The 23,566-nt window shown below is 38.9% G+C and overlaps 1 protein-coding gene across 4 annotated transcripts in view; it reads right to left on the bottom strand.

The window, feature by feature from the left end:
* Positions 1-23,566, bottom strand: part of LOC148350871 (myocyte-specific enhancer factor 2C-like) — a 48,886-nt gene that overhangs the window by 22,687 nt on the left and 2,633 nt on the right. For 2 of the 4 annotated variants that reach the window (XM_088355654.1, XM_088355653.1), the window contains exons 1-3: positions 14,290-14,431; positions 14,089-14,219; positions 10,713-10,916 (exon numbers count right to left, since the gene is read on the bottom strand). In XM_088355654.1, the coding sequence (XP_088211780.1) occupies positions 10,713-10,916; positions 14,089-14,219; positions 14,290-14,368 (414 nt within the window). In that variant the 5' untranslated portion in view covers positions 14,369-14,431. Of the gene's footprint in view, positions 1-10,712; positions 10,917-14,088; positions 14,220-14,289; positions 14,432-21,653; positions 21,981-23,566 lie in introns of those variants that run through there. The other 2 variants (XM_088355655.1, XM_088355656.1) reach the window with 2 other exon arrangements.

Below are 23,566 nucleotides of genomic sequence, written 5' to 3' on the forward strand. Positions count from 1 at the left end.
TTTGTAGTTGACACACAAGGGGACAATGTGGACATAGGTGGCACCAGAAAAAAACTAACATGTTTTTTTACAAGTAGAGTAGTAATTACTTAACTATATTATCAGCAAGACAGCGGACAATCATGTCAGCCCCCTCTAGGGAACCTCATGTCATGTAAAATGAATATGTTTATTGACCGATGAGTATTTAAAAAGAATACACTTTTACACAGTTGTTTGATTACTTTTGTATATTATTAATACTATTGTTTTTTGTGTGTGAATGGATTCGGTTGTTTTTACCACTAAGGGGCGCTAAATAACACAATGTCCCTTAATCTTCATCTGTGTATAGCACAAACGCTTAGCATGACCACTTGAGGGCGCCATAGTTTAAAAGATCTCTCCCACCAGCATGCGTTTGAGCGTTTCATTTCTTTTTGTTCGTTTTAAAGTTTTTAAAGAACTTTCGATTATGTCATCAGAATCAATTCAATTTGTCTCTTCAAAATTAACACCATCTAGGTTTGTTTAAATATGCTGGTTACACGTGCACGCAAACACCCGCGCATCAAGTCATATCTGTACCGTCGCGTGCATGTCTATGAGCAGATGGAGGGCGGGGCTTCACTGGTGCTCGCTAACAGGTGTTCTAGTCAAGACAACGCCGGCAAAAAAGTCTGCGAATGAGCGAATACATATTAAGGGTAAGGGTAAGGGTAAGGGTAGGAATTCGAAAAATAATTGGAGAAATAAATAGAAATAAGAACACCAAGACAAAGAGGAATAGGATTAAGAAGTCAAACAAAATACTCAATAGAAGACTTAGAAGACTAAGACGACAAAGAATACCAAGAAAAAGACTAAGAAGAAGACCAAAACAAAGAAGAATAAGAATAAGGTGACAAAAAAATAATACAGTAATAACAATAATAATAATAATAATGATAATAATGAGAAATAATTAAAATAATACTAATAATGAGATAGCGAAGAAAAAAGACTAAGACAAATAAAAATAAGAAGATGAATAATATTCAATAATCATAATAATCATTAAGATAAGAAGAAGACTAAAAAGACTAAGACAAATAAGTATAAGAACTACTACTACTAGTAATAATAATAATAATAACAATAATAACAAAAATAAATGAAAGACAATGAAGATGACTGATAAGACTGAGATGAATAAGAAGACAAAGTATAACTATAGTAATAATAATAATAATAATAAGACTAAGAAGAAGAAGGATAAGAAGACAAATACAAATAGTAAGACAAAAAAGAATAAGAAGACAGTGAATAAGAACGAGAAGGACGAAGACAAATAAGAAGAATACAAAGAATACAAAGAGTAAGACTAAGAAGAAGAACAGCTATTAATAATAATAATAATAATAATTTCCTTTGTATTGTCATTCTTTGTAACAATGTACACAGAACGAAATGTCGATACACCTGACCCGTTGTAGCGAGCCGATGCAGCCGCAGCCAACAGAGGGCGCCGCCATTTTACCAATGTTATAAGTCTTAGGTATGACTCGGCCGAGGCGCGAACCAGCGACCTCCCAGTCTCAAAGCGGGCGCTATTTAGAGGGGGTCTTCTTTCACTTTATTTTTGGAACCTAAAAGGACAATTTGTTTTAGTTCTTGGGTCATTTTTTACGAATGAAAAAAATGGAATAATTCCGAGTTGGATACTACTTTAAAGTATGGTTGGATACCAGATGTTTTGAGTTTTAAAGGGCTTTTCATTCATGCAATACTGAATGCAATTGCTGAATTTATCTGTCTACAGCCACATTTATCAAATTACAATAACTAACTCAGATTAATCAAACATTGCACTTAGACTTTAAAAACAGAAGGGGAAAGTCTTGTTCAAGTTATGTCGGCTACAATAGCGGATCTGGTCTGTCGGCAGCTGCCATTGTTTCTTCACGTAGGGTCATTTGGGGGGAAAACGCCTCAAATGACTGAAACTTGCCATACAGTTTGAATTGAGCAATAAAAAGGACCAGGTGTATTCATGGACGCGGAGTTATCAAAAAGGACCTCCAAACTTGTAGTGCAAAGTAAAAGGTGGGGTGTGTCGTCTAAGGTGTCTTTAACCATCAAGGTTAGAAACTATCTTCACTCGAGGCATTTCGACCATGGAAAGTCCACGCCTTTGATAGATAGATAGATAGATAGATAGATAGATAGATAGATAGATAGATAGATAGATAGATAGATAGATAGATACTTTGTTCATCACATTTCCAGCAGCATCCCTGAGCTGAGAACAATCGAGAACAATCGAAAATAACACGGGAGCTGCTGGAGTGGCTGCCATTCGTGACGGCGCCGGAAGAAAAGATTCAATTTGAATCATGTACAAACAAACAAACAATTGAATCATGTACAAACAAACAAACAAACAAAATATTCATGTTTCAATAAGTGGAGTGTTAATAAAATGGGGGGAAAATAATTTCTGATACTGATATAACCAGGTAAAACTAATTTTAAGTTACCTGTCCAAATGAATGTTGTGCCATGCGGTGTTATAACGTTATCATTTCCGATTTTTTTTTAACTTCCAATTTCCAACCACCTAAAAATGTTCAGGGGGAACTTAGCTACACGTACATATACCAGTATGCTTTTTTAATGCCCTCCAAGAGTGTTTTGTTTTAATGGTGTTTTTTTCTCGATGGTAACTCGTTAACACTATCAAAAACACAAAATGATATCTCCCAACTGGGTTAAAAAATGTGAAAGGTAAATATTTTCTCTATTAAGGATATGTTAACAATGCTCAACTTTACTTTGCGTTGCACCTATCTAGTTTTATCTTACATTTAGCTAGTGATCGCAAAATGAAGCCCCATAAAGCAGTGAAGCCCTGCAGGGAAATGCTTCACACACACATAGTGGTTTTAAGATGATTCATTTCCTCGATTCCGCCATCATGTGGACAGAAAAGTACATAACATACTTGGTGCATGCAATGACATGGTGTGGTGTAAACCCATTTGATGAGTAGTTTAACACGGTTTATTATGTGTTACTCTTTCTGTTTGTGCTTGTGCAACAAGTGAAAATGTAAAATAAGGAGGAAAGATAAAGTGTTTATTGATTACTTTCATTCAATGTCAGACGTTATTGGACACAGTTAACGTTCAGGGTAATCCATAGCGTTCCTTTGCCGTTTTTATTTCAAACTGTACTCAAACCAAGAGAATCATTTACTGAGGAAGTCACATGGTAGACCCGCTTTGCGGGGCTTCAAACTCACGGTTTATGAAATACTCATCTAAATTACTCGGCACATGCTTCAGGGATTCAACCTGGAAAGCACATCACCACTTTTAGCAAAGCTGTTCAGGTCGGAAAACATTAGGTAGAAGGAATGGCCGAAGTGTTCTAGAGTAACGTAATGCTCGTCCCAATTGTTTAAAAAAAGTTTCTATTTGTTAGTGTAGCATGAAATTTGTGAAAGTAATAAGAGGTCTTCTTCAAGTACAGTCCAAACACCAACCTAAACCCCAAGAAAGATGTAAAAGTTCATTTCAAAGCATCTTAAAAATGCAAGTACCAGCACACAGGTGATGAACCATGCCTAGAGAGGCTGCAATGATGACAAAGGCCAAGAGATGGCGGCAGAAAGTAAAACCGTCCCAAATTCTGTACAGTTCCTTTAACATTAGAAGTACCACAGACAAGCCATTTGTCTTTTCTACATAAAATGCCGAAAAGATAAGCCAAGTGACTGGATAACTTTCACCATTGATCTGCAAATGAGGCAAACTGGTGTGAGCAGCGATGACCATCCAAATGCCATCGTGAAGAAAATAATAGTTGGTGGGGGCGTAACCAGCCAGTATTTTTGTAGTATTACTCTAGTTGTATTTTTGTGGTATTTTAGTAGTACTTATGCAGTCTGATTTTTTTTTTAGTATTTCTGTCCTTTTTTTTAGTACTTTGTAGTATTTCTACAGTGTTTATTTGTAGTATTTCCATAGGATATTTTTGTAGTATTCTTATGATATTACTGTAGTTGTACTTTTTATAGTATTTCTGTCACAATATTTATGTAGCAGTATTTTCGGATTATAGTATTACTCTAGTGGTATCTTTGTACTATGTTTTAATATTATGCACTATTACTGCAGTTGAATTTTTCTAGTATTTCTCTTGTAATATTTTTGCTAAATTATTTTTGTACCATAGATGTAGAAGTATTTGTGTAGTATGTCTATAGTATTTTTTCTTATCAGAATGAAGACAAGATAATATATCAGGTATCTGTTTTGAAATACTAAATTTGATATTTAGTTATATACAAATTTTGCAGTAAATGTGTAGTATTTTTGCCAACTGACTGGATTAGTTTCACCATTGATCCTGTGCACTAGCTCTTTATGCATCTATCAACACCACACCCACCACATTCCATTTAAACAACCCCATCTTTCCGCATTTACAGAACGATGACGACCTGATGGGTCGTTGAGTTGTCAGTTTTAAATAACATAACCTTTTAGCTGTCCGCTGGTCATCCTAGAGGGGTAAGACAATTCCTGGGACTCCTAGTGTTAAGTGGTAGTTCTAAACATAACTTTTTGTCACAATTTGTAACGGTTCGGTGGCTATTATTACACAATTCGGCGCCGAAACCACCTGTCACACAAACGATAGCCACCAAAGTGTTTTTATTTTCTATTGTCAATACTTGATTGAACTATTTCAGTCACAAAAAAAAGCATTTTATGCAGTTGCGTGTTGTAGCAAGGTGAGAGTAGTGCTTTTTCTTGACACATCGACTCAATCAAGAGTAAAAACAACTGTGTAGTAAAACTTCTCAAAGAACGTTTCAAAACGTTACTTAAGTCTATGTAACTGAGTAAATGCATCTCCTAAATACACACGTGTAAGTATCGGATTACAACCTGGAAGTGGCAAGAATGGAAAATTCCAGGAATCGAGTTAACAAGGTCAGCGTTTGTGTTAAAATTTAATAAGAAACTTTTCGTTTGTCAGCAAAAAAAAAGGAATTTTATGATTTTCTTCTTCCCCTCATTCTTTCCGTTGACTCACACACACACACGCACTCACTTCCATTGACGCCACAACCGCCCTTGCTATTCTTAGCCATTGTGTTCTATTTTTAGCAGCGTTCTGCTTTCCAGCCATTTAGCGGCAGAGAGGGGAGCGCCGCCAACACAAACCAGTTACTCTCGACATGAGTGTGTGTGTGTGTGTTGGCTCATGTAATGGGAAACACACTACACGAGCTCACGAGGCAAAGCGGCTAACATGCGAAAAGTTCGATTGCTGTGGCTTTAAATTGTCTGTCAGAGATCGTTTTCGATGCACAGTATTTACCTCATTTTTTGCGGTGGTTAAGTGACAAAAAGGTCTGGCGATAATCAAAACCCGCGAAGTAGAATCCTTCATTTTTTTAATCAATACTCTATCTGTCATGTCCTGCACAGTTGTCATGGCGCTCTTGACACCGGATGGCCTGCATTTTCCTGATTACTCCTATGGGTACTTACACGTGCCTTCTGGAACTGCCCTTTGCCAGATCATTGGTTACCCTTGTTGAAAACCTGTTCATGCCTGTTTGATACCTGTTTATTCTTGTTGTGCTTGTTGGACTTTGTTGCACTTCGGTATAACATTCTGAGAGATTCCTGCAAGTTCTGTTTAATCCCGTTAAATGCATAGTCTGTAGTTTTGCCTGCATTTGAGCCTGCTTTGTTTTGTTTTTGGTCCGTTTGTTGGACAACTTTTCTTTCTCAATTAAAGTGACAGATCGTCTACGCAAATGAGTTCCAACTTCCTGCTTCCCGACCCGCTTCGTGACACTATCACACATTGAAACACATTGAAGAACAAACCCAATTTACAGGCTCAAGCATTTGGTTAACACTCATACCCAAAATGTTGAAAGAGCCAAAAAACACAACATAACAAGAAATGTTTGGAGCCGCAAAAAAATAAAAGCTACATATTTGCATAAAAAGGGAGGGAACACATACTGTATATGTACTGTACACTGTATATTAGGGCTGCATGATGAACTGGAATCTAATCAAGATGGTGATGTGACCTAGTGCGATTGTGTAATTGCAAGTCACTGCGTTTTTTTTTTCCCAAAGATTTATAGTTTAACTTTTGTCCTTTTCCCCCTTTGTTATTTGAGTGATGGAGCGTTTGGCCAACCAGAATTGTCACAATTCGTGTTTTGATGGTACTGGCCAATCAGAGGTAAGTTTCAACGGCACTAGCCAATAGAGGCAGGGCCAAACAAACCAAACCAAACAAAGCTCCCCAGAAGAGGGCGTTGTTTTCAAAAGTTGAAAGCATGTCACTATGTCTAAGTACTTACAAAAACAAAATTAGCACAGTAAATGCTGTTGTCATTTGAAATCGAAAACCGCATGGGAAGTGCTATGCTGGTATGAAAAATAGCAATTAAGTTTTTGTCCAAAATCTATCCATCCAGCCATCCATTATGTGCACCGCTTATCCTCAGTAGGGTCGCGGGGGTTCTGGAGCCCATCCCAGCTATCTTCGGGCAGTGGGCAGGGGACACCCTGAACTGGTTGCCAGCCAGTGGCAGGGCAAACAGGGACAGACAATTTGCTCGCTCATTCACACCTAGGGACAATTCGGACCGGCCAATTAACCTGACATGCATGTTTTTGGAGTGTGTGAGGAAACTGGAGAGCCCGGAGGAAATCCACGTAAGTACGGGGAGAACATGCAAACTTCACACAGGAAGGTTCGATGGCATGACCTCAGAACTGTGCCGCACACACGCTAACCACTGCACTGCCGTGCTGCCTCCAAAATCTATATTCATTGGAAAATGTTTCGAATGTTCGTGTCATGTTTGTTTCATGTTTGTCCACCATAAGGAACCATATCATTTTCCATTATCAAACATTTTTGAAAACGCTCCGGAGGCCCCTGTTGCCGACCTCTGGATTAACAAATAAAAGTACATAAACTTTACGAACACTGTCAAATTGTAATTGTAAATAAGATATTGCTGCTTTATCACACATTTGTATTGATTAAGGACAAGATCCAGATTATATTTTGTTGCAATCGTGTGGACGACAAAAATGTGGTGTGAAAAGAACATTCCAAACAACAAATAAAAGTATGTTACTTTATAAACACTTTTTTTTACGAAAAAATTATGTACTGTCACATTATAATTCAAAAAAATAATCTTGTTACTATCTTGCACTATTAATTGGTTAAATGAAATCTGATTTGTTGTCAGCTTTCCATAGGAACTCTCAATTTGGGCTCAAAAAGTTAATTAGTTTGATGATATAATAGCATTATACTTTGGCCACTTTTGTTTGACAGGCCATATTAAATACTAAAGTGGTATATTTCTTGGTATGGGACAGAGGCATTCTTCTTATTTAATAAATGTTATCAAATCATCTGATGTCACACAGTGAAATAAAATGTGCTGAAAATTTCGATTTTGTCTGGAGAGCAAGTTTGGCGATTTGGCTAAAATTTATCTTAAAATATTTGGTTTGTTTCTCGAAAAAAATATTTTGCTATTATGGCTCTTCGGGTCAAAATGTTTCCCAACATCTGCTTAAGCTTGTCAAGAAGTCCATCTTTGTTGGCGATAGCATGTTCATCTGCTTTTTTGGGCCATCCGCAGGTGCTTTTTTTTGGTCCTTAGAGGCTTTTACGAAAACTTGAAATTGTAGGTTCATTAAGCTGTTTTACGTGTGTGGAAGGTTTAAACCACCAATTTATGGACATGCAGAAAGAGATGGGCAGAACAGGGGCGGGGCAATTGTTTTAGCCAATCAGAATGCAGAACACAATGCATGCTAAAATCCATAAAGTAGGGAAACTGTAAAAAGTAAACCGCAATACAGCGAGGGATTACAGAAAGATAAAATACCAGGGCATTAAAAAACACAACACAAAGGTCAGAGTGCACAGTGGCGTTGCGCGTGGGAGGTGTGTCCCCATGGCAGCCCTGCCGGATTATGCTAACAAGATCCATGGGGATGGTGACAGATTAGGTGGGATTAGGCAAAATTATGGTAGATTACGTGCCCGCTAAAGACATCCGGGAGTGCCTGGCCATGAGGTAGGACGCGTGGGTGTGCACACATGCCGCCCAGACACGTTTGCAAACACGCATGTGTGCTTATTTGTACACACTGCGGCAGACATAACAAAGGTGGAGAAATCCGTGTCCTCAAATAAGGCTGATTTAGCGCGTGGTATTGTAAAATGGCTGTCACACATAGTTTGTTGTTGTACATCAAATAATATGAGAGAGTGAAAAGTCTTTCTAGGAAAATGCGAGGTCTTGTATTGAATGACTGGCCTACAATACACAGAACACAGCGGCATGCTGATGGCGCATTTGAAAAATTGGGAAGTTTGATTGATCCCACTTTGATTGTCTAAGACCCGACCTCAAACCACACGTAGCTAACGTAAACAAGAAAGTGAGGTGATTAATAATAATGCTATGTAAATTCCCGTCAAATAATTGAATCCTTTACCGTCAAAAAAACAAATACTGTAAATTTAGTTTTGATGTTTCAATTTGAGTTTTTAGGAATGTTAGATACATTTTTCTGTTGTTGAAGGTGCAGTGCGTCGTTGGAAATTTCCCTAAGGAGTTGACAGTAGAATATTTTCTCCATTAAGTATGTGTTAACAATGCCCAACTGAGTTTAAAGAGCCTTTATCATGTTCTTTCCACCTTACTTTTTGCATTGCTGTTCCAGGATTCCAAACACATTAGGTAGAAGTAGAGAGGGGAGTTTGGAGATTCATAATACATTCAAAACACTAACTCAAAAGAAGATGTAAAATGAAGAGTTTATTTGAGCCCGTCTAAGACATTAATGAATCATCTGAGTGAGGCTGCAATCAGGACTTTAAGCCAGAAGATGGCGGCAGAGAGTAACACATATTCAAATTCCGGACAACACCCTTAAAAGTTGACATTAAGATATTTTCTCTTTTTTTAATTATTTTGAGCTAAAAGTGCCCTTATATTTTTCCCCCACCACACCTATCTGCTTAGCTTGTAAAAGCTGTCCGGGACGGAACACATTAGCGTAAAATCATATAGAACACCATGAAAAGTGTTTAAAAGAGATTAAGAGAAAGTGTATTTTTTTTAGATTTTTCAATGATGAAACTGTAGACGTTTGAGGTGTACCTAAGATTTGAATTTTAAATATTTTCTCTTTTAAGTACTGTATTTAATAGTGTAAAGCACACATTTTTTCAACGTAAAAATGGGTGCGCATTATACGAGAGCTTTTACAGTATTATCGCAAAACATTGGTGTAACAGGTTTTGAAAGCGGGTTACAGGAGTGAAGCGCCGAACTCTTATCACAGGACCACCAGCGAGTGATGTGGATAACATAGGAAGAAACAGTGGGTTTTATCTCTTTATCACACTACTATTACTCATGGTACCAGACGAATTTGAATTTTGTTGTGTGTTTCACAAGCTACAATGATGAAAGAGTGAATGGAACGTGTGAAACGCACAACGAAATTAACGTTCGTCTCTGGTACCGTGACCAAAAAGTAGTGTAATAATGAGATCAAACTAACAGCTCTTTCATATGTCAACTGTACCATTGGTTACTATTCTCTGCTCTCCCCGAAGCGACCTGGGTTTAGATTCCAGTTGCATCCAGCCACATAGTTTGAGCTGAGGAATAAATATTTCTAATAAAAACTAGGGATGCGTGTTATACACGGATAAATACGGTAAGCGTTAAAATGTCCAACTGAGTTTAGAGAACTCTATGCTTTATTTTGTACTGCCTATTTGCTTTTATTTTAGAAAAGCTGCTCGAGGCGGAACATATGAGGAAGGTGGAAAGGGGGGACGCGGTGACATTATGCTCGTCACTGCAGTTTTCTTTTTTTTATTTGTTAGTTTAACATGAAAATAGTGAAAGTGACAAATGGCCTGGCAGCACGGCGGCACAGTTCTAAGGTCATGGGTTCAAAATCAGCAACCGGCCTTCCCGTGCGGAGCTTGCGTGTTCTTTCCATGCCTGCATGGGTTTCCTCCCACATTCCAAAATCATGCGTGGCAGGTAGGTTTGTGACTTCAGATCAACCCTAGGTATGAGTGAGCATATAAATGGTTATCTGTCTCTGTGTGCTGGCAGGGTATCCCCCTGCCCACTGCCTGATGATAGGGCTCCAGCACTACCAGATAACGGTGCAGATAATGGAAGAAGTGGCCATTTTCAAATACAGTCCAATCACCGACCCAAATCCCAAAAAAGACGAAAAAGGAAGAGATCAATTGAACACGACTAAGAAACACACGAACACATCACTACTTTTAGCAAAGCTGTTCAGGGCAGAACACATTAGGTAGGAGGAATGGGGGTTGGGGGTAGTGCTGTAGAGTGATGTAATGATCGTCCCTATTGTTTCTATTTGTTTGAAAGTAATCAGAGGTCTTCTTTGAGTACAGTCCAAACAAAAAGTTTATTTGAACGCATCGTGAACGAGCTGACTCCGGCTGCAATAATGACACAAGCCAGGCGATGGCGGCAGCAAGTTAAAACAGCTTCTAATCTCAAATTTTAACTAACAATGTCAAAATGGACTGTTGAATGCGCGTTGTGGGTAAAATAACAGTAATATTTTGTGTCAATAAAGTTTGGATTTGAAGAAAACAAAGGCGCCACTCACATCAACGATGTCGGCGTTGGTCCTGCTCTCGTGGGGCTCGTTGTACTCGGTGTACTTGAGCAGCACTTTGTCCATGTCAGTGCTGGCGTACTGGAAGAGTTTGTTGGTGCTGTTGAAGATGATGAGCGCGATCTCGCAGTCGCAAAGGACGCTCAACTCGTACGCTTTCTTCATTAGTCCGAATTTGCGCTTGGTGAAGGTCACCTGAAGGAGAGCAGTGGATGGCAATGCACCTGTTAGCGAACTTGCAGCTAACAGGAATGGGCAAACTTTTTCCTTTTCACAATGAAAGCAAAATAACACATTATGTCTCTGTTTTAAGCACTATATTTGGTAATTAGGTCAGTAGTAATTTAGTAGTTTTTTTGAAGTAGACACCCAAAGGGACAATGGTAACAAATCTAGCAATCTAGGCAAAATGTTGACCAGGATCTTCAAAGTAAAATCAAATGGCACATGTTAAAAAGACCCTATACGGTCAATCAATTGTAATAATTAGTCTATAGGTTTTGCACTTTCAGTAGAGTGTGAGCATCTTGAGGTGAGTTGTGGTCTACAGCAGCACCTCCTCGAGGACACTCCAGACTTGTGGCATTTCCACACACCAACAGAGTCTAAATAATATGGATCCCAGGCCACTTCAAACTAGCAGATGAACAGGCCAAACTCGTCTCCTCTCTTCCCCACAACCTACGGGTCTTGCTAGAACCTTAGACTCATCTAGCAGTCATTCCCAGGAGCCACCCCTGCCTCATCTCCCTAACTTCTTCTCGCCTCAACCCTGAAGAAGAGTCCCAGTTATTAAGGAAAGATGATCTCATCGGATTTCGATCCAGCCACCACCCCTCCCTTCGAAAATGATAAAATTTGACCGTCTCTGTGGTGATGAAGAAGAATCAGTTGAGGACCTGTGGCTTTGGGACACCGCACTCCAGAATGCCCGTTACCAACGTCGACTGGGGTTCTCCTTTGACGAACTAAGAAGCCTCCGACATGCGAGTCTAGCGCTACTGGCCTCAGGCACCTCGAATGATTCAGCAAACAGCAGTACCTTGGGAGCATTTTGTACCTGTTTGGCTCTCCTTGCCCATATGCCCCATTGATTGACATAAGACACGTGCAGAAGACAAAATGTGTCTTTGTGTGAGTTTGTTGTGTGTATGCGTGTGTCTATAGATTGCCCTGTCATCAGGAAGCACATGTTCCTGCATTTCCTGTCATAACAGGAAGAGACAAACCGTTCACACAGCTAGAATGACACACACATGTAAGCATCCACAAACAAATTAGCAATATAATTGTTTGCTGTTAGGAGAGGAAAGGCATCGGAAAGCTTTAACGAAATATGGGATATGAAATATGGGCCACATAGCTCACCTGATTAAAAACTAAAAAAATTGAAGGAAGAAACTCAAATTTGTTTTTGTACAAGCCACACCGAATTTTAAACCGCTGGCATTAGCAGCCATGAGAATAAAATAATTCACGTCCAATTTTTACATTTTTAAAAAGTCAACGGGGAAATGTCTAGTACAGAAAAGTAACACATTGTGTCGCGATTGAGACACTTGTTAGTCCGCAGCTGTCAATCTTAACTAAGCAGTCAATACTTATCAAATTGGCATTCACACATAATCTGGGGTCCGCAACAAGCGGCTGTAGAGTCGTATGCGGCTCTTTCGTGCTCCCTAGTAGCTCCCGTGCTCTTTTTCATACATGTTTGATCATGAAAAATGATATGGTTTCAGTAGGAAGACAAACATAACAAACATTCTTAACATTTTCCAATGAACATAGATATACAGTGTAGATACATATATACATTATGTGTTGCCTTCTTTATAATGCTTATAAATGTCATGATTACCGATGTGAATCACCTGCGCCCGCTCCTTTGGCGCCAACTGCCTCGGACTGTCATTGGCTCCCTGTCCCTATTTAAACCAACTCCTGTCTGTCGCCTTTTGTCAGTCCGTCTGCGAATCTCTGTTTTTACACGGCAAGCCCTTTCTCGACCCTGACTCACGCCTGTCCCGTTTTTTGCTCCTGTTTGACTCCCGTTACGACCTGTTTTGATCTCGACCACGTCTGCTCTCCCGTCCCGAATTACGATCCGTTTTTGATTCCGACCACGTCTGCTCTCCCGTCCCGGCTTATCACTCGTTTCCGACCACGTCTTGCTCTCCCAGTCCCGGCTACCGACCAGTTTTCCGCCCCTGACACCGCCATCGCTCGCTACCGAAGATCCACTTCCGTGTTCGGATCACAACCCGAGTACGAGAGCAAACACCGGATCGTGGGCGCACCCCTTCCTCGTTCCTTCAATAGAACTTGTGGTAAACGTCACGCGAGTGGGTCCTGTTTCCGTTCTGGTCCTGACAATAAAATACTTACATTTTTTTGCGCCTCTAAACTCACGTTTGGTTTTTTGGTTTAATATGACAAATTATCGCCCGAAAACTGCGATGTCATATTAGGCTCAGTTAGATAACTGTCAGCTCGATAATTATTATGTACCCCTCCTTAGTTAGTCACTACTGTCGGCATGTTCAATGATTTTTTTTACTGTAGTAGTAGCAATACTTCATCTCCTCTCTCTCTATCACTTTGTCATGTGCGTAAGGGATAGGAGAGCTTAAGATCAGTCGCATGGCTCTGCTTGTGTACAGGCTGTTGTGATTGTAGAACCTTCTGAATTGTAGTCAGTACAGCAGGGTTGTCCAAACTTTTCAGACAACGGGACGGATTTGGTCAGCTGAAAATGTGTGAGGGCCGACTATTCAGCCAGGCGTTTTTTGGACCAGTCTTAAATAAATTCATCCTTTGTGTTTGCACTGCCTGGCGATCAGCGTCGTGACCTCGTAGTTAGCCTTTGTAACATTTTTATTTGAGCAGCAGGGTTTCGCAAAAAAGCGCTGCTGTGCCGTAAAAACAGCTTCCTGTTGCTTCATCTTTTCACAGTGTTCGTTTCCAGTTAGCTAGTCTCTTGGCAAATTAGGAAGACGCAGTTCTTTCGGAATTTGGTGAATATAGACTCCAATTTCCGCTCGACCTAGAAGCGGCTGCAAACACAGTCAACTTTGCTTTTTTTTTTTACAGTCTCCGTGTCGGAAATAGGGTAAGCTAGAATTCCGACAAAATAGGGCAAGGTGGCCAAAGGGCTACTGCCATCGTTTGGTGAATGGCTGTTTTTTTTTTTTGTACAAATTTATTTTGTACTGTGGTCAACATTACTGGACGGCCAGGTTTTATTAATTTTATGACAGAGGCCGCAGGCCAGGACAAAATTTGATCACGGGCCGTAACAGGCCTAGGGGTCGGACTCTGGACCTGGCTGCAGAAATTACATTTGTTTCGAGAATGTTTTGGTGCTTACATGTCTGTTGCGTTCATCCACGATGCGGGCAATCTGAATCTTCTTCCTGCCCATTTTTGGAATTTCCTCTCCTCTTTTTGCCCTGTTTCGTTGTCCACTCGTCTTATTTTTCAGCCGGCGACCACACACGTCTGAAACGCAAGCAAGAAAGCCGACATGTTACACCCAAGACTCACAGGTGAGCGCGGATTTTGAACGGACTGTCGCACGCAAAGACAAGCCGCCACTCATCCAGGGAACACGCCCGTCTAATCCCCACGGGCATCTTCCCGGGTTGCATTAACACACTTTTGGATTTGCGCCTCAAATTTGTGGGCGTGGGGAAAAAAAACAACAAACTAGACTCAGGCAAACTATGGAGGACCAATCCTGCCATGTGTAGAAATAAATGGATAAGTAAATAAATACCTACTGATATATGCCATAAGCATAATGGCCTGATGTTGCCGGGTTAATAGAAGATTGGATTCACCTGCTTGGAGTGATTGGTGGTCAGTAGCTACATTACCCAATTTGGCCGCCAGAGGGTGGTAGAGATCCCACGACAGCAGACCACACGAAAGCATGTTTAATAATTTTGAAGGTATTGATTAGGGGTGTCTTGCCAGGAAACCTAGCTAAAGACACTCACGGAGGCCTAAAGTACAACTGTGTACATTTTCACAAAGCTCCATTTAGCCGTTTCAGAGCCTATAAGTCACATATAAACACACATATAAATCAGAATTTATAAAGTACTTTATGTTATTAGATTAGATATATTTAAATTGAATGTATTTATTCATATATGCATTTTATTTTGTCAATATTTTATTACAGTATTTGTTATTTATTTTGTAGTGTATTTTGTCACAACAGAATGTTATCCGAATGAGGAGGCAGCCAGCCCACTTGCCTGAGCTTTTCACCTTTTGTTTGATCAGTGAACAAAGGCATTGCACAACCAATAGGTGAAAAGCTCAGCCAGTTTGACCCGCCCCTTCATAACATTTTGTTGTGACAATATAAACCAAAAAAATTATGACAGAATGAATGAATTTATGCATGAATTGCATTTTGTCATATACTTAGGTATTATGTGATTTATTTATGCGTTCATTTATTTTATATATCTAAGATTTGTAAATATTTATACATTTATTCCTACATATGGCAGAACGAGTAATCTTTTATAAACCCATTCCAACACACATTTTTTCGTTTAATTTCTTTGTACTTTGTAACCTGTCTGACGCAATCTCCTGGCCATGATTGCAGCTCATTCATAATGCATGTGTGAGTATGTGAATTTTGTAGACGCGCTCGAATGAACTCTTCATACTTTCACCAATTAAATTCCACACTAACAAATAGAAAGAAGAAAAAAACACCGACGAAGTTAATTTCCACCCCACTCTTTACGCCCATTCCTCCTACCTAATGTGTTCCGCGGCCAGAACAGCTTTGCTTAAAGTTAGATAAAAGCAGATAGGTGCTGTGGAAAAAAAAATATAAGGGCTCTTTGAACTTAGTTGGGCATTGTTAACTCAAACATACTAAATAAGAGAAAATATTATTTTTTCAACTTTTTAAGGACACCTCAAACGACACCCCCACCGTTAACATGGATGAGACCAAAGTGTCCTACTATTGAAGAAGGCCGAAAAATGACATATTGACAATTGTCGGTACAACAAACGCACGAGCATCACTTGAGCGTCTGACAGCAAAGCGGCGTCCGTGTTTGTGCGCGTGTTCGAGTGCCATGTGAATGGCATACAAGCACGACTCTTAAGCGGCGGGTCGCCAGGTTAACAGGATGTACGCACACGAGCACAAACACAAACACGAGGGAGCAGCTTTAGTTGGCAGCCGCTGACGCCAAGCCCCGCCTCCAAGCCGTTACACAAAGAAACAAACAAAACCGAGTTTGTGACTTTGCAAATTGTATACGAATACGTAACAATGATATACATATATGATGGTTATTGACACCGATACCACTCTACAAAATAATTCCCCACAAAAATTGATGAATATATGAAAAAAATCTTTAAAAATCTCAAAACGATAATAATGATATAGTCTTCTCATTTTAATTGCTGATCGTAAAAAGACATCTGATAATAGTTATATGCAATTTAGAACCACTTTTCAGACAATACTAATATTTAACTCTTGTGTAGTCATTGATATAAATATTGAATACCAATGGTACCGGGACAACCCGCTAGCCCCCCACAAGATTGATGGCTAATTTAAAAGAAAACAAATAAATTTCAATCCCAAAATTAACTTGTAAATTGTAAAAACTGTAAAAATTAAAGGGACACAGTTTAGATCAGTGTTTTCTCAATCTTTTTTTAAGCCAGTGCACAAATTTTTCATAAAAAATACTTAAAAATGATAGTTTCATGTTCCTTTAGCTTAAATAATCATGTTGCCTAAATTGACAGAATCATTTTTTGTGATTGCCATGACTTAGGAAAAAATACAGATTATAAAATGTTACCAAAAGGAACCCTGTAATTTTTGACCAGTAGAGGTCGCTGTATTCTGTAGTACAACAGAAAACAAGTGCTACAAAGTACAAGGAAGAACTATGGAACTCAAAGTGATCAAACTGCACAATTTTTATTTTTTTTTTTTTTGTATAGCCTTTCACGAGGTTTTTAGTTTTTGGTGTACCTGAATTATGTCAGCTCCCTCTAGGTGAGCCTCATGTTACGTAAAATGAATGCACATTTTTTGACTTATAATAACTTTTAAAAACACATACAGTATATAATATTTCATGTATTTTTGCTTTTTTTTTCCAGATCAATGATGTTTTTATTTGAATTAGGTCATTTTTACCACAAGAAGACGCTAGACAATACACAATGTCTCATTAATGACTTTAGAATCCTCCAATTTCCAGTTCCTGATCATGATCACTAGAGGGCAGCTGATATGGGTATCAGCCACTTTTGCAAGTGTTGATACTATATAAAAAGGTTGGCATCATTATTATACAAAATTGATACTCAAGAGTTGAGTTGTGGATACTGATAGCACATTAAAATGTTTTTACCCCCGAGAAAAAAACTTTTTCAACCTTAACATGATATTGTCTTCAAAAAAGTCTCAGTAGTTTGTAGTACTTTTTAACACTCGTTTTCGATTTACCTACACAATAAAGCGGCAAATATTACACAGTGTCCCGTAGAGGTTGTGTGAAATGAATGGAAGTGTATCATTCCTCTGATTTCTAGTTGCTGACTGGAAACCAGCCAATTGAGGGCAGCCGACACTGGTATTGGTTATGTTACAAATACCGGTACATTAAAGTAGGGTTATATCGGTACTCAGGTATCACTTTGAGTCTCAGTAGTTTGTATTCTTCCTTGCTTTTGATTGCACTACACAATATTGCAACATCTAGTGTTCAAATATTATATTTCTAGTTGAAGACTGGAAAACAACCAGTAGAGGGCAGCCAATACTGATATTGGTTACCATCGCAAGTGGCAATCCCTTATAGGTGGGGTGCGTCGTTTGTGGTGTCCATGAAAAGTTTAATATTTTCTCTATTAAGTATGCGTTAACAATGTCCAACTGATATCAGTGACCATATGTTTTATTTTCCACCGCCACTATCTGCTTTTATCTTACTTTTAGCAGAGCTGTTCGGGGTGAAATATATTAGGTTCGAGGAGTGGGGCCTGAGGGGAGTGCTGGAGAGACATCATGAGTGTCTTCATTTTTTTTTCCATTTGTCAGTGTAGCATGAAAATGGTGAGAGTAAGAAAATGGCTTTCAAATGCAGTCTGAATGCCTACCTTAACCTTGCAAAAATATATATATTTTTTCGAGTGTGTCTCAGAAATGCGAGTACTTGCACCTGCCTCATAAATAAGCTGAGTGAGGCTGCGATCAAGACTTTGAGCCAGCAGATGGGACCAGAGAGTAACCAAATTTCAAAGAAAAGAAGGGTTTTATCAGTACTCAGGCATAACTTGTTGAACTACGTTATTTTAATCAATACATTTCAAAACTAGAGGTGACTTCATTCTCACACCACAATACATTCCGCCAGACACGTGTCCATGATAAAAACACCGGGAAAACGAGAAATCCCTTTCTTGTAAAACGACAAAAATGCCGTCAGGGAGCCCGCCAGAGCTGTTTGGGCACAGCTAGCTTAGCAAGTCTCTTATTGTTTATCGTTTATTGTTTATAGTTGATTGTTTCTTGCACATGAGTTCACTTCCTGTTTGGCTTGACGTGTCATTACCACTCGTGAAAAACTCACATGGTCACCAGGAAGGAAGACCGGCTTTTTTTGCGGGGTTTTGTGTTGTTTTGTCCTCGTGATTTGGGGTAAAAAGTTCACTTTTTATTTTAGGATGCGTATAAAAATAGCCCACAGCTGCTTTGCTGGGCTGTCATGGGGAGCGATCAAGCGCTGATCAAATAGTTTACGCAAGCAACTCCAGCTTCGCATATTCCTCAAACCTGCCGAGGACTCATAAGCCTGCCGACCAGTCACTCATTACAGCTCATTTGACTATTGCAAAGGAAAATAATCCGCCCTGAACTGGTCATAAGGTTATCAGGAAAGAAATATGACAACATAGGACCAGTTACAAGTCAGAACGCACATTATTTTGTCATGGGCTGCTTTAAAGGGTACCTTGAAACATCCATCCATCCATCCACTATCTAGACCGCTTATCCTCAGTAGGGTCACGGGGGTGCTCGAGCCTATCCCAGCTATCTTTGGGCAGTGGGCAGGGCACACCCTGAACTGGTTGCCAGCCACACAGAGACAGACTACTCACCCCTTCTCATACACTAGGAACTATTTGGACCGGCCAATTAACCTAGCATGCACGTTTTTGGAATGTGGGGGAATCCGGAGTGCCCCGAGGAAACCCAGGCAAGCACGGGGAGAACTTGCAAACTCCACAGAGGAGATTCGATCTCATGACCTCAGAACTGTGCCGCACACGCGCTAACCACAGCTCCGCCGTGCTGCCCACCTTGAAACATAATAATTCGAAAAATATACATACGTTTTAAAAAAAAACATACATGAACTAATACATACACTTGCATTTTAAATAGTCGTAGATCAAGAAGTTTGTATTTATTTGACATATCATGAGCCTCACACATAGGAAGGTGACATACCTATCTACCGTCTTGCTGCTACATGTACTCCCAAAAATAAAAACCCCACTAAAGGCTGGGCAAATGAAAAAAAAATGTTCATTTGAGCCGCCGGAGTTTGTATTCTACCCTGTGCTTTTTAGCACTCGTTTTCAGTTGCACTACACAATAAAGCGTCGTCCAGCGTTCAAATAATACACACTGTCCCTTTAAGAATATGAAAAGTATCATCGATGACATATCACATCACTTGCTTCCATTTTACTGGCAAAACACTTGCAAAAAGTCCCAAAAGCAGATAACCGTTTTATTTTTTGTTTTTTTCCCCCTTCGTCGAAGAAAAATATGAAGTTATATCCTAAGAAATACCGTAATTATTACATATTTTTCCCATTTTTCTTTTTTTTTTACAGGTGTTTTTGACTTTTTTTGCTAAAATAAATACTGTACACACATGTCAACATGGGAACATAACTAGTGTTCATTTAACACTCATCGATAAGGACCATATGTTCACTGAGGAAGTGTTAAAAGTTTAACACTGGTTATTTTAATTGTTACGTAGTAAAGGTGTTAAGTCAAACACTTGATAAACAATTTGATAATTATATTACAGTACTTTTAAGAATATACAGTAACTACCATTTTTTTCTATTAAAATAATAAACACTGAGGGAAATAAAATTAAATCAGGGATCTGCCTGTAGCAGTTTTTTAGGTAAAATGGAAGCCTAACACTGGTTATTATAAGTGTACTTAGAAAAGGTGTTAAATTAATACTCAAAAGATAAACTTAACATTACCTCAGGTGAACATATGGTCTTTAAATGAATAATCCATTAAGCGTTTTCGTTTATAAGAAAAATGTAAATAAAACATAGTAAAATAAATAATACTAACATTACTGGAAAGACAGTCACATTGTAAATCTACAGCTAACAAAATGATCTGCCAACAAGACAAGATGTTTTTCCTCACCAGTTTTCAATGTCAAAGATCCTCATAGATACTTTTTTTAACACTCAAAACAAAAAGTTGAGAAAGATTGATGTATAAAACAAAACCAAGGTGACTGACACTGAGGGTTCCCGAAGGCAACACAATGGAACATGTGGATTCCACATTCTTAACACACATAAAAATGAATTGAAACTTTACCCACATAATCGACACTTGCATGACTCGGCTAAATGTAGCACTAGGTTCAATTTTTTTATGAATTTGTACGTAAAATATTCGGTATTTCGCCCACCATAAGGTGTGACGGATTATAAAGCGCATGTCACAAAAAATAGTCTCCTGTCATACTTGTTTTCAAATATAAGGCTCATTTGACTACAGTGAATGATACCGTAATTATTGGTGTATAACCGTTGCATATTTGAAACAGGAACGGTGGGATTTATCATCTGACCTAAATCGCAAAACATTGTACGCATCGGGAATGAAGCCCAGGCGCGCCAGCGGGAGCGGCAAAACCTGATCATCAAACTTCTAGCAATACAGTTGACATTAGAAAAGGCTTTACACTCTATTTCCTTATCATAAAATTATTACTGACGGTGCCAGAAACTAATGTTACAAAATGGACAAAAGAAAAAGGCTCCCTGAAAGATATGAATACAGGCAAAAAAGCAACACGAGGGAAACAACTGTGTATTTGATGATGAATTGGACTTTGCGTTTATTTATACCATCCAGGATTACATTTGTTTTCTCCATTTGCTCACATTCGTTTCTGGCACTGGGATTTAAAAAAGTGTGATAATGGATAATGCCTTTTTGCATGTCATCTGTATCACTGGTGGTCCAGTGGTAAAGTATCGAGAGCACTACAATACGGGTTTGATTCCCGTTACATACGATGTTTTGTAACTTCGGTCTGCGATTGCTCTACCATTGGACAAATACGGTAGTATACCGTAAAACTGTTCGTAGTAACTTGTATAAATAAAGTATTTTGCGCAATATACGGTGCACCGAGTTATAAGGCACACATTCATATTTTTGGTCATTTGGGTTTCATTTTAGGTGCGTCCCTTTCTCTGGATTTATGGTACTTAATAAACCACTAAATCAAGAGCATATCTGTTATAATAAGCAGTGATGATTGATCAACGTAACATATGACCATGACCAAAATTACAACCCAAGTAATAATTAAAATAAAAAATAATATTACTTAATGGATTTAAATCAGGGATGCCGGGTCATTGTGGTTTTCTCGGCAAATGTTTTTAGTAGTTGACGGAGTCGATTTAACCTAACTTCCAATAATTAACCTGTTAATAACATTGTAACAACATAGTAATAACACAATACGTTCTTATCAAGGCACGTCAAACTGTGTGCTTTTTGCGCTAGTTGGTAACAAAAAGTAGCTCTCAGCTTAAAGACTCCTGATTTAAATTGTTCATTGATAACTGACTTACCGAGTCAAAGTTGCTCCTGGCGGCATGTGTCCAAAGTCTTGCCGGAACCAAGCGATCCGGTACCGGTTGCAAGTCCACGCACAACCCGGCTACAGCTCAGCAAGCAAACGGCAAAAACAAAAAGTCCCACAGACGCGCTAGCTGTCTCCAACACGACTCGCGATGCGTTCAAGGACCACCCAAACGTGAGGGAGTGGATTATCCCTCATGAGGCGTTCGCGCGTGTGCATGCGTGGGAGCGTGTGGTCACGTGCACGCGCACGAGGGGTTAGCTGCGTGTCTCACCTCTGACGCGTCTTTAATGCAGCATGACGTTCCCGCCACAAGTTGTTGTTGTTTTTTTGTGCTCGTCCCTGATAGTCCGTCCAGCGGTGATCCAACCCGGGTCACGCGCACGCAAGCACCTGGACAACGGACACGCGCACGCACGTCCAGGAAATGAGCACAATCGTGCAAAAAAAATAATCAGTGACGTCACTCAAGTTACGGGACAAAACTGTTTCAACAAGTAGGACGGGAGCACTTTTTGTTTGGACATTAGCGCCGCTTACTGGATATCTTATTTAGTGCAGGTTCACGAGGAATCATAGTGAGAGATTTAATGCCATAATCCAAAATTTGCCAAATACATACCTATCAATTTATTCTTTCGCCCCTGTAGTTATACATCCTATGATCGTTTGAAATGTTCTGTATGGGATTTCTTTTCTATATATATTGCTAATTATAATAAGCAACACCACATTTACTGTAACTGGGAAAAGAAATAAGAACTATGCTGAAAGGTTTGTGTTGTTTATTCGGTAAATAAAATAAACGCGTTCCCACAAATTATCTTTGTTTTTATTCTACATAATCAGTCTTGCTGTGAGTAAATAGGTGCTGTGTTGAGTTTGTAAGATTTAGAATAAAGGGAATTGCAATCATTAACAGAGTAGATGTTAACGTAAGATTTTTGTAGTATTTCTGCAGTATTCTTGTAGTAGTTCTGCAGTTGTATATTGTAGTAACCCTGTAGCAATTCTGCAGTAACATTTTAAAGTAGGATTTCTGTAGTATTTCTGTGTATTTTTCTAGCATTACGGTAGTTTTATTTTTGCACTATTTCCTTATTGGGATTATTGTAGTATTTATGTAGTATACTTGTATTATATGTACAGTAGTATATTAGTAGTATTTCTTCTGTAGTATTTTGTAGTATTACTGTAGTGGGATTTTTAAAGTACTTATGGTACTATATGAAATGAAATGAAATGATTTGCATTTATATAGCGCTTTTCAAGTCAATGACTTCCCAAAGCGCTTTACAATGTGCTCCACATTTCCCAATAGCAGCCTTGCAGCCATGTGAGGCGCTAACCTGCTTATTGGGGGTATTAGGGGTTCAGTGTCTTACCCAAGGACACTTCGACATGTAACACGCAACGAGCCGGGATTCGAACTGGGATCCCTTGATCCCAAGACGAGCGCTCTACCTCCTGAGCTACTGCCGCCCCTATATCTTTAGTATCCTTGTTGTTTTTGTAGTAGTACAAGTATTTTTGTAGTATTATGGTAGTTGTATTTTTGTACTATTTAATAAGTTGTATGTTTGTACTTTTTTCATAGTAGGATTGTTTAGTATTTCTGTAGTATACTTGTATTGTACTTACATTAGTATTTTTGTAGTATTTCTGCAGTAGTATTTTATAGTTGTTTTTCTGTTGTAATTTTGTAGTATTACAGTAGTTATATTTTTGTAGTATTTCTGTGTAGGATTCTTTAAGTATGTTTGGTACTATTTCTGTAGTATCCTTGTTGTTTTTCTGCAGTAGTTATTTTTGCAGTGTTACTGTAGATGTATTTTGTACTATATCATATCATATATTATACTTACAGTATTATTTTGTAGTATTTCTGCAGTAGTATTTTGT

Source organism: Urocampus carinirostris, chromosome 16 (assembly GCF_059441175.1).
Source record: "Urocampus carinirostris isolate Australia breed hairy pipefish chromosome 16, RoL_Ucar_1.0, whole genome shotgun sequence".
Taxonomy (NCBI): domain Eukaryota; kingdom Metazoa; phylum Chordata; class Actinopteri; order Syngnathiformes; family Syngnathidae; genus Urocampus; species Urocampus carinirostris.